We start from the raw sequence: 12,389 nt of genomic DNA, 5'->3' as shown, positions 1-12,389 counted from the left end.
TTAACGTCACATTTATTGCTCCACATGATGCCAACTGTCATATTAATAAGCAAAACCTTTGCTTTTTTTTTTTTCTGAAAATAATGAAGCAGTGTTATAAATCTATAGTTTACATAGAGGAAGGTACATCAAAATCTTGTTTTTATTCTTGAACGTTGAAGAAATCCTTAGGCCTGCTCACAAATAATAGGATAAAGATATTAAGTAAGATTAACTATTGCAGCAGCGCTTGAGTTGTTAGTATTGTGACACTCTAATCAACTGTAAATCCTCAATCAATCGATGCAAATTACACGATGAAAACCCACCATCACGAACACATTTCTTTGCCAACTTAGCCATCCTGTCTGTTGATTTCACAAACTCCTCCCTTCTCTCCACTATCAGATCATAAATCATCTTCTCAACAATCTTTCTATCACACATCCTTCGTATCAACCCCAATTTTCCAAACCTCACTAACAAACCTACTATTTACCTGTTGCTTAGTTATACATGGCAACTGTTGGAGTGTGAACACTTTTTTGGTAGAAAATGAAAGTGTAGTGGCTGAAGGAAAAATATGCTGCAGCAAATGAATGGAACTCAATCATGAGTTTGTCTACAAGATAAAGATTGACAACAAAGAAGATTGCAAGAAGGGCAGAAATGCAAAGACAAAAGTTCTCCGCGGTGTGCGTCGTGACATGCAGCATACAGTGTGCAATAAGTGATATGCGTTGTGCGACCTGCGGTATGATCTAAGAATTTCAGTTTTAGATAAAATCAAATAGAAGTTATTTTCAGTTTTATTATTTTGTAAGTTCTTTGTAACTGTTATGTTTCAATTATTTTGAGTGATCCCTGTAAACATATAAGAGGGAATGTATGGTATACCTTATATTGAGAGAGATTAATGAATAAACTTTCTCTCCTTGTTTCATAAGTTCATCTTCTCAATATTATTGTTGATGAGCAGAACAGGTAAATTCCGGAAAACATTTGAACTCTGAGTTACTATATTCAAAGTCCAATATCCTGTCTGAATTACCTGGCTTGGTTTAAGAGAGGTGGTTGCTATTTCTGCTAAAGGGATGAAAAATATCGGTGTTGCTTTCAAATATCAAAGCCGTCTAGTTGTGATTTCATGAAACCTGGTACTTGTTAGGAACTTTTATCAGTCCGAAATGGCAAGAAAATTCTGGGATTAAGGCTTATGAGAATGCAGGCTAATGTATCTACCTTATGTCATTTATTTGACTGCTAATATATAATGGGAACCCAGAAACTTTAGCCCATACCTATTTCTAAATAATAACCAAAAACAAAAAAAAATGCAAAATGTATTAAGGAAGGGTAAAGTCTTATTAATTCCTGTCAAAAGAAAATCGCCTGCATGTGTGATTTCAAGAATACAGAAACCAGCCCAGAAACTATAAGCACTTGCATTATGAAAATGAATGAAGGGAGCAATTTAAACTCATTAGCTGCTTTTTATTTAACATTATTGCGTATATAGTCAACAATTCTCATCCTCTGTTATTTATCAATAGAGGTTGATATGATCAATCTTTGTCATTTATTACATGGTCCAAACTTCTGTTTGGAGGGTTCACATTCATTGACACTTTCACTAGCGAAAGTAGAAACTATACAGTAGATTTCAATTACTTTAAGATAAGGATTGACTCACAACCTAATCTTATAAATTTTTTCTCACAACTCTAACATGACAGTTTGCAAATGGACGGACAAAACCTATTTACAAACTGCTAAGCCGAAATTATGAGAGATAATCTATGAGATTGAATTGTAAGTGTAATATTACCATTACTTTATTCGTCCAAAACCATCAAGCGTAGATCTTCTATCAAATGGTTCAAATTACTAGATGAAGACCCACCATCACTGACGCACATCTTTGCCAACATAGCCATCCTGTCTATTGATTTCACAAACTCCTCTCTCCGCTCCACCATCACTTCATAAATCATCTTCTCAACAATCTTTCTATCACACACATCTTTCATATCAACCCCAATTTTCCACACCTCACTCACAAACCTACTATTCACCTGTTGATCGAAAAAACATGGCCAACAAATCATGGGAACCCGGGCTACTAAACTCTCTATAGTTGAGTTCCAGCCATTATGGGTCATGAACCCACCCACAGATTTGTGGGCCAAGACCTCCTCTTGTGGAGCCCAACTTACAATATATCCTCTCTCCTTCGTCCCCTCCTCAAGCTCCCTTGGCCTTTCACCCTCATCTATGGCAACAAAATCCGGCCTAATAACCCACAAAAACCTCTGTTTACTGTTAACAAGGCCATACCAGAACTCCATGAACTGTTCTCTTGTTAATAACACAAGACTGCCGAAGCTCACGTAGACTACAGATTGCGGAGGCTGTCTATCAAGCCATGCCATGCAACTTTTATCTACTTCCCAGAGACTGTTTGAAGATTGAGATGGCATTATGCTATTCGGGGAGGAGACTTTGGTTTGAAGGTGCAAATGGAGAGGTCCAATGGCGTAGATTTTGGGGTACTTAGTGTGTATATGTGATAGTATAGGCGCTTCTAAGTCTTCAAAAGTGTTGAGTATCAGAGCATTGGCTTCACTGGACTTCAGAATCCAATCCATAAACTGTTGGAAGATCAGGTCGTTTATGTCATTGGGTCGGCAAAGGCTGGGGAGATCTCGGCCGCGGAGAAAAGTTTCCATGCCTGGCACTGTTGTTATCAGACTATCCAAGTCTTCGTATCCTTCAGTTATTAATGGAGCTAACTTAAATTAGGACTCGATGTTGACTAATAAGCAAGAATTTTTCATGTAAATTTACTTCTAAAAAATGAAAAAAGAAAAAAATTAACTGATCAACAATAAATAACCCTCATGATGCCAAGCAGAAACACAACATATATTTAGTAATGGAAGGTCGAGTTCTGTACGATAGTACCTTTCAAAGGTAGCTCCCCTGCTTCGATAATATCAGGAGTACATAAACTTGTCCAGTAGGAACAAGCACTTGCAATATAGAAATGTATGAGTGGAATTTTAAGCTCCTTAGCTACGTCACTGACAAACCCCAAAACTGGATCACCGATGATGCAGCTCACTGGCGGCCTAAGATCAATCAGCATCTCTTCCAGAGCTTTCCTGGAACTTGAATTCAAGGAATCAAAAATCTCCGTCCCACGGTCGATTGTTCGTGGGTGATCATCTGGGAGACCATCGGAGAAGGTCTTGAAGTGGAATCCAGGATACTGAGCAAAACGGGCTTGAATATCAGTGTAACGGAGGAGGCGTTTGTGGTTGTGGCCGGAGTTTAGAAAGGTGATATAGAGGCCTGCTAGGCATAGGTGCTGGGCAAGCTGCAACATGGGGTTTATATGGCCTTGGAACGGGAAAGGAAAGATCACTACATGAGGAGAGTGTGACTTTTCTTCCATTGTAGGATATTCTAGAGATTGATAGCATGAGTTGATGCTGGATTTTGGCACCAACGAATTGTCACGTGCGTAACGCTGATTGGCCAATAAATACACGTGATAATAAATGTAGAAAGTGAAATAAATGCAAAGAAATCTTTTAAAGTGGTTCGGATGCTAAGGTAGCAAGTCCTACGTCCACTGATTTGTATTGATATTAGTGTGGGTCAGATCGCAATAGCGGACTGACTTACAGAAGAGTTATGAAAAGTAAATATGTTTACAGGAGAGAGAGAGTTTTCTCAATGTAAAAATGGCCGAATCCCCTTAATGAAGGGGTCTTCTTCATTTTATATCAAACTGAAGCATATAATCATCATTAAATCCATGGGTTGGTGTGATTGTCAGGATATAATCTGGCTTTATGTCACATTGCTCTCTTCCCAAGCTGATTTCGCATGATTTATTGCAGGGGAAAAGGACACGTGTGAACTCCATACATTTGATAGATCTGACGTGTGCGTGTTGCTCTGACGGGAGCAGGTCACTCTTCACGTAACTTTCCCACGTCAGTCCTTATTTTTCCAGGCATAACAAGAGTACTTGAATAACTTTCTTAATTAACGTCTGAACAGAAACGTTGTAACTTCAGTTTCTATAGAAAATTAAAAAATATAATTAAAAGAAAGCACTAAACAGAAGAAAGGGAAATTCCTGTTTAAATCGAAAATTCTGGGACCCCAAAGGAAATTAAACGCAGAAGTTACAATTATGGGCCCACCCTCAATTAGTTTTTTTAAACACTAATATATATAATTTCTGGATTTTGGTCCATGCTAACAAAAATATTAATGAAAAAAAATGTTAAGAATTAATGGACACTTGAACTAACTACTCTAGAGGATGATTCATGAGACCATCTTTTATAATTGGGAGGTTAAGAACAGTAAAAAATTAGAAGTTACTGATGATGATTTAAAGCAATACTGACCTTCCAAAACCTGGTTAAAATTAAGAGTCATTTCCCTTCATTGTCAGCAAACAGAGAAATGATATAGAAAAGTTTAAATCATATTTTTGTCCTCACAGTAATTTTCATATTTAATATAACCTTTTCGATCGTAATGTGGAAGGAAGGTACTTTTAAATTAAACAGATAGAGAGGGTACAAAAACATGAGATATCAAAGTTCATGAGAACTAATTTCAAAATCAAACCTCTTTTTTTCAATTTGTAGCAGCAGCTTCATATTTCTTCTCCATTATGAATCAGTTTGTTTGATTTGACTAATGAAAATGCCCCAAACTGGGACCATGCTATCTATAGCCACGTTCAGCTTCAATGTGCTTGTGGACTCCTATCCCTTATGTGATTTATCAGATGCTTCAAATTGCAGCACGAAGATCCACCTTCATTGATACTTCTTCTAGCCAAAGCAGCTTTTAAATCAAGAAAGCACGTTTACGGGGAAGAATGTTTAAAGTTAATTAGGATGAATTTGTGTTTGTGTTTGTGTGTGTGTGTGTTTTTTTTTTTTTTTTTTTAAATCACAGAGGTTGATTAAAGGAGAGGAGCTGTAGTAAGTTCATGAGGAGGTTCAGGTTGCCACTTGCCAAAAAACAGCTAAGATGGATCAGATAAAAGCCAGAATGGAGAATGGTATGAAAAGAAGAAACCTAAGGTTAAGGCTAAGTAAGATGTTGAAACGTGAGACCAAAACATATACAAAAGTGCAGTATTCAATCCAAGCAAAGCAAACTCACATGCAATAATCAATAACGCAAAATAAGGACAGAAAATAAAGAACACCAGATTTATAGTGGTTCGGTAATCTATTAGATTATTTACATCCACTCTTCAGAGCAAAAAGAAATATTCACTATGAGATATGAGAAACCTTACAGAGATTAGGCTCACTCTTTTACACAAGGCACAACCCAAGTAAAAAACCCCTCTGTACAAACACTCGTACACCCAGATGCTCTCACCACTGACATCATCAAATAAGCAGAATTAGTGACAGATTTATACAACAAAATAAGGTAAAACAGATAGTACAGCTAAGCCTACCACCACCGTTTGATTCCATCAACGTTCTTTAGATTTCTAGTATAGTAGATTCTAACAACTTTCTCTCTCGTCTGTTAACCAAGAGAGAAAGATCGAGAATGAGATTGCACAAAACCTAATTTGCATTAGGTTTATTGAAGATACAGAAAAAGACAAAACTGCCCCTTAAGTCTTTAACAAATAACTTTGACCACCCAACTTATAAGTTGACTTCCGCGTGTGTACAGATCAATTGCCACATCACAACATAAGAGAAATAGATTGAGGATCTTAGAAACAAAAACTACGAGAAATCTATTTCATGAGAACATTCTTGTTATGCCTCAAAAGTCACGCTTATGTCAGCCTAATAAATGTGCTGCCAAACCCACATCTCCTCAAAGATATTCACACCAACCCTGTCTCATTTCAAAGAAATGAATGGATGAGAGCCTTCCATGTGTCAAGTCAACTTGCAAAACACTCATTACATTGAGTGTTTAGGTGTATAAATGGGCTGAGATTTGAGCTTCATTTCATTCTCTCTTTGTAAACACTGTATTTCTTCGTCTTTGTATGCTTTATGGGCAAAATCATAGAAATAGTCAGAGATCAATAAAATTAACGTGGATGTAGGAGTCGCTTGTTGCATCCGAACCACTATAAAAACCTCTCTTGCCAATCTTTTATTTATGTTTTCTGCAACATATATAATCTCAATATTCAAATCTCATGGATCCATTCACGTGTGTCTCCTGAGTCAGCTCAGCGTTTCCCATGTGCGAGTCATTGGCGTCCAAAATCAAGCGTCAACAGTTTGGTGGCCCATGCAGGTCCGATTCTCAAGCTTGCGTCCAAGTTCCGTGATGGCGTGCTCAGATCTCAAACCTGCGTCAGAATTCTCCAATCGTGTGGCCAGATCGCAGATCGCACACGTTAGAATTCTCCAATAGCGTGGCCAGATCGTACGCGTCAGAGTTTTCCGATCGCGTGGCCAGATCACAGATCGCACGCCCATGCCGTTCTGATCCTCGGCTTTAGATCGCTGATCTTTAGCTTCAAATCGCGTGTTCAGATCGATGATCACACGCTGAGATCGCTGATCTCTTGTGCTCTTAGGTAGAGCTCGTTATGATCTCTCAAGTTGAGCTCGTTATGACCTTTTCAGGTCGAGCTTGTTTTGACCTCTCAGATTGAGCTCGTTTTGCTCATTGAGGTCGTTTTGAACTCTCAGGTCGGGGTCGTTTTGACCTCTCAGGTTTAGCTCGTTTTGCTCTCAAGTTGAGCTCGTTTTGACCTCTCAGGTCGAGGTTATTTTGCTCTCAAGTTGAGCTCGTTATGACCTCTCAGGTCGAGCTCTTAACAGATATCAGGTCATTCTCCTAACAGATTTCAGGTCGTTCTCCTAACAGATTTCAGTTTGAGACTGCAGCCATTCAGATCAAAGACTTGAGTTTTTAAAGTGCGATTACGCACTTCAAAAACTGGGGGGCTTCTGTTATGCCTCAAAAGTCACGCTTATGTCAGCCTAATAAATATGCTGCCAAGCCCATATCTCCTCAAAAATATTTACACCAACCCTGTCTTATTTCAAAGAAATGAATGAATGAGAGTCTTCCATGTGTCAAGTCAATTTGCAAAACACTCATTACATTGAGTGTTTAGGTGTATAAATGGGCTGAGATTTGAGCTTCATTTCATTCTCTCTCTGTAAACACTGTATTTCTTCATCTTTGTATGCCTTACGGGCAAAATCATAGAAATAGTGAGAGATCAATAAAATTACAGTGGATGTAGGAGTCGCTTGTTGCATCCGAACCACTATAAAAACCTCTCTTGCCAATCTTTTATTTATGTTTTCTGCAACATATATAATCTCAGCTCCATATTCAAATCTCATGGATCCATTCACTGTGTCTCCGAGTCAACTCAGCCTTTCCCACGTTTGAGTCGTTGGCGTTCAAAATCAAGCGCCAACAATTCTGATGATCAAATACACTCTTCATGAGAATGGCGTGCGATCTGTGATCTGCATTGTGCGACCTGCAGCATGATCCAAGAATTTCAGTTTTAGATAAAATCAAATAGAAGTTATTTTCTGTTTTATTTTTGTAAGTTTTTTGTAACTGTTATTTTTAAGTTATTTTGACTGATCCTTTAAACATATAAAGGAAGAATGGTTTTTGTTAGGCCAAAAATCGTCTTGGGCTGTGACGGGGCCCAATAACGAAATACATGTCACGGCCCAAGGCCTCAACCCAATCCCGATTGGGCCCACGCTTAAAATCACCTTGCGACCTACCTACTCTATAAGTTGGGCTATCCTATAAGTTAAACTAAACTGGGTTTCAGCCCATTAGCCTGCAACAGAGTAAATATGAAAGAATCTCATTCTATTTCCTCTCTACTAAGATTTCAAATCTCACTCAAACTATTATTTGATCTGATAAGGTCAAGAATCATATCTCTTTCATGATGGGATTATCTCCCAAATAGGACTTAGTGTCCTACTAAGATTCCAACTCTTATTAAACTATTAAACTTAATCTGATAAGGTCAAGAATCATATCTCTTTCATGATAGGGATTATCTCCCAAAATAGGACTTAGTGTCCTACTAAGATTCCAACTCTTATTTAAACTATTAAACTTAATCTGATAAGTTTAAGAAATCATATCTCTTTTATGATAGGGATTATCTCCCAAAAGAGGACTCAATGTCCTACTAGGATTTCAACCCCTTAGGTTTACTATAAAAACAGAGGCTTCCCTCTCATTAAGCATGCATCTCTCACAGTCAATCTACACCACTCAAAACCATCTATTTGCTCCTAAGTTCTTGCTCCCAGAACCCGACGCCTCAACCGTAGTCCTAGCCTCCGACAAGACTCCTGTAATTCTTTTTCTCCTTATTCTTATTAAATCTCTTTCAGCCTTGCTGACTTGAGCGTCGGAGTGCCTACGGCAAACACCACCTCGTGTTTTTCCGGAAGCTTCACGCTTGCCCTTTCATTGTTGCAGTCTAACGGATTGTCAGTGACCTCAACCTCACGGGATCACACCCTATTTTCATGACGGTAGATTTTTTGCATCTACAGGTTTCTGTTTATTTTAGAGATTAATGAATAAAATTCTCTCTTTGTTTCATAAGTTCATCGTTTCAATATTACAAGTTTGAACGAACATGTGGGTCTAATTGACGTATGATCTTCATCTACTCACATGGTAAATGCGTGTTTGTGATGGGTATAGATACTTCTAATTCTTCAAACTGTTGAGTGCAGACCGTCGGCTTCAGATGATGGCTTTAGAATCCGATTCATACCCAGTTGAAAAATTGTGTCATCAATGCCATTGGCTCGGAAAAAGCCGGGGAGATCTCGGCCGCGGAAAAAGTTTCCATGCCTGGCCTGCGGTTATGAGACGATCCATGTCTTCATTTCCTTCAGTTTATTAATGAGCTAACTTTAATTGGACTCGTTGTTGAACATGTTTTCATGGAAATTCACTTCTAAAAATGAAAACAAAATAAACCGATCATCAATACACCTTGTGTTTATTTGATTTCATAGTTCGTGACAACTATCACGTAACCCTCATAATACCCAAGCAGAAACACAAAAAAATTATATATATGGAAGGTGGAGCACCATACATACCTTTCAAAGGAAGCTTTCCTGCTTGGATAACGTCAGATACATAAAGTTGCCCAGAAAGAAGCAGCACTTGCCACATAAATGAACTTGGAATTTTAAGCTCTTACGTCACTAGCATACCCCAAAACTCCATCTTCTTATGCAGCTCACTTGCGCCCTAAGATCAATCACATCTCTTACCGAAAATGCCTAGCACTTAAAATTCATCCATCAAAAATCTCCATCGGTTCGGTCATTCGTGGGTGATGGCTGCGAGCCATCGCAGAAGGTTTGAACTGGATCCAGGATACTGAGCAAACGGGCCTGAATATCAGAGTAACGGAGGGGCTTTTGTGGTTGCTTTAGAAAGGTGATATTGAGGCTTGCTAGGCTGAGGAACTCGGCAAGCTCTCAGCATGGGGTTTAAATGGCCTTGGAATGGGAAAGGAAAGAGGCACATGAGAAGAATGTGGCTTTTGTTCCATTGTAGCAATAATAATTATTTGTAAGAGGTTCAATTGAATAGCCTTAATTGTTTGTTATGCACACATCTTTTTTGGGTAATATGTGGTGCTGCCAAGCAGCTTAGAAGATCAAGTAAAAGCTTTTGAACGATTTGATCAATTGACAGTTTGATCTGACACGGAAATGATTGATGTTTTGTACATGGTGCTGAGCATTTTATGAGATGATATATAATAACTAAAAAGTCAACACAAAACAGAGAAAGAAACTTTATTTTAAAACAAATTGATTAGAAGAAATCACTGAAACCAATCAATAACACGAAAAATTCTGATTACAGCCAAAGTTTTGGATACCACCCATTGTCAATCATGTTGATGAACAAAACAGGAAAATCCGGAAAACATTTGAACTCTGAGTTACTATATTCAAAGTCCAATATCCTGTCTGAAATCCCTGGCTTAATGCTAAAGGGTTGAAAAATGTCGGTGTTGCTGCTTTCAAATATCTAAGCCGGTCTATTTGTGTTTCATGAAACCTGACTTGTTAGGAACTTTATCAGTCCGAATGGCAAAAAATTCTGGAGAGAGAGGTCATATTAAATATTTTGCTAATCCCTTTCTTAATTGATCAAGAGGGTTGTAAGGTTACTCATTATAAACACTTGATCATATTATCCATTACCAAGAAATTCTACCAAATTTTTTCTCTTTTAAGAACATAGCTTCGTTATGTATGGGGAGAAGGTAAAGACTTACTAATTCCTGTCAAAAGAAAATCGCCTGCATGTTAATTTCAGGAACACAGAAACCAGCGCAGAAACTACAGCACTGCATTATGAAAATGAATGAAGAGGGAATTTAAACCCATAAGTAGCTACTTTCCTTAACATTATTGCGCATATACTCACATCTCATCCTCTGTATTTACAATAGGGTTGATTGATCGATCTTTGTCATTTATTACATGACACTTTCACTAGCGCAAGTAGACAAGATACTGTTGAGAAACTGCACGGCAGATTTCAATTACTTTATTCTTCCAAAACCATCAGCGTAGATCTTCTATCAAATGGTTCAAATTACGAGTGAAGACCCACCATCACTGACGCACATCTTTGCCAACATAGCCATCCTGTCTATTGATTTCACAAACTCCTCTCGCCTCTCACCATCACTTCATAAATCATCTTCTCAACATCTTTCTATCACACACATCCTTCATATCAACCCCAATTTTCCACACCTCACTCACAAACCTACATTCACCTGTTGATCGAACAAACATGGCCAACAAATCATGGGAACCCGGGCTACTAAACTCTCTATAGTTAGTTCCAGCCTATGGGTCATGAACCCACCCACATTTGTGGGCCAAGACCTCCTCTTGTGGAGCCCAACTTACAATATATCCTCTCTCCTCGTCCCCTCCTCAAGCCCCTTGGCCTTTCACCCTCATCTTATCACAGAATCCGGCCTAATAACCCACAAAAACCTCTGTTTACTATTAACAAGGCCATACCAGAACTCCATGAACTGTTCTCTTGTTACAACATGAGACTGCCGAAGCTCACGTAGACTACAGACTGCGGAGGTTGTTTATCAAGCCATGCCATGCAACTTTTATCTACTTCCCAGAGACTGTTTGAAGATTGAGATGGCATTATACTATTCGAGGAGGAGAGTTTGGTTTGAGGGGCAAATGAGAGGTCCAATGGCGTAGATTTTGGGGTACTTAGTGCTGATATGTGATAGTATAGGTGCTTCTAAGTCTTCAAACTTGTTGAGTACAGAGCATTGGTTTCACTGGACTTCAATCCAATCCATAAACTGTTGGAATCGGGTCGTTTATGTCATTGGTCGGCAAAAGCTGGGGAGATCTCGCCCGGAGAAAAGTTTCCATGCCTGGACTGTTGTATCAGACTATCCAGTCTCGTATCCTTCAGTTATTATGGAACTAACTTTAATTAGGACTCATGTTGATAACAAGCAAGATTTTTTCATGTAAATTTACTTCTAAAAAAGAAAAAGAAAAAATTAACTGATCAACAATAATAACCCCATGATGCCAGCAGAAGAACCAAAAAAACAACATATATTTAGAAATGGAAGGTCGAGTTCTGTACAATAGTACCTTTCAAAGGTAGCTCCCCTGCTTCGATAACATCAGGAGTCATAAACTTGTCCAGAAGGAACAAGCACTTGCAATATAGAAATGAATGAGTGAATTTTAGCTCCTTAGCTACGTCCTGACAAACCCAAATTGGATCACCGATGTGCAGCTCACTGGCGGCCTAAGATCAATCAGCAATCTCTTCCGAGCTTTCCTGGAACTTGAATTCAAGGAATCAAAATCTCCTCCGTCCCACGGTCGATTGTTCGTGGGTGATCATCTGGGAGACCATCGGAGAAGGTCTTGAAGTGGAATCCAGGATACTGAGCAAAACGGCATGAATATCAGTGTAACGGAGGAGGCGTTTGTGGATGTGGCCGGAGTTTAGAAAGGTGATATAGAAACCTGCTAGGCTTAGGTGCTGGGCAAGCTGCAACATGGGGTTTATATGGCCTTGGAATGGGAAAGGAAAGATCAGTACATGAGGAGAGTCTGGCTTTCCTTCCATTGTAGGAATATTCTAGAGATTGATCGCTTGATGAGAGTACTTGAATAACTTCTTAATTAACGTCCAAACAGAAACGTTATAACTTCAGTTTCTATAGAAAATTAAAAGAAAGCACTAAACAGAAGAAAGGGAAATTTCTGCTTAAATCCAAAATTCTGGACCCCAAAGGAATTTAAACTCAGAAGTTACAATCATGGGGCCTACCC

General features: G+C 38.7%; 1 protein-coding gene and 1 pseudogene across 1 annotated transcript; both read right to left on the bottom strand.

Annotated features, from left to right (window-relative positions):
• Window positions 1-1,470: 1,470 nt before the first annotated feature.
• Window positions 1,471-3,436, bottom strand: LOC116121877 (7-deoxyloganetic acid glucosyltransferase-like). The gene is made up of 2 exons (XM_031407787.1): window positions 2,944-3,436; window positions 1,471-2,749 (listed from the first exon to the last, which is right to left on the bottom strand). Exons 1-2 carry the CDS (start codon window positions 3,434-3,436, stop codon window positions 1,815-1,817), a joined length of 1,428 nt encoding a protein of 475 aa, XP_031263647.1. The 3' UTR covers window positions 1,471-1,814.
• Window positions 3,437-4,753: 1,317 nt separating this feature from the next.
• LOC116121876 lies at window positions 4,754-11,250 on the bottom strand (annotated as a pseudogene).
• Between the last annotated feature and the right edge of the window lie 1,139 nt (window positions 11,251-12,389).

This window comes from Pistacia vera, unplaced genomic scaffold (genome assembly GCF_008641045.1).
Source record: "Pistacia vera cultivar Batoury unplaced genomic scaffold, PisVer_v2 Contig129, whole genome shotgun sequence".
NCBI classification, from domain to species: domain Eukaryota; kingdom Viridiplantae; phylum Streptophyta; class Magnoliopsida; order Sapindales; family Anacardiaceae; genus Pistacia; species Pistacia vera.
Note: the sequence above shows the minus strand (reverse complement) of the source record. Positions and strands in the feature narration are given on the sequence as shown.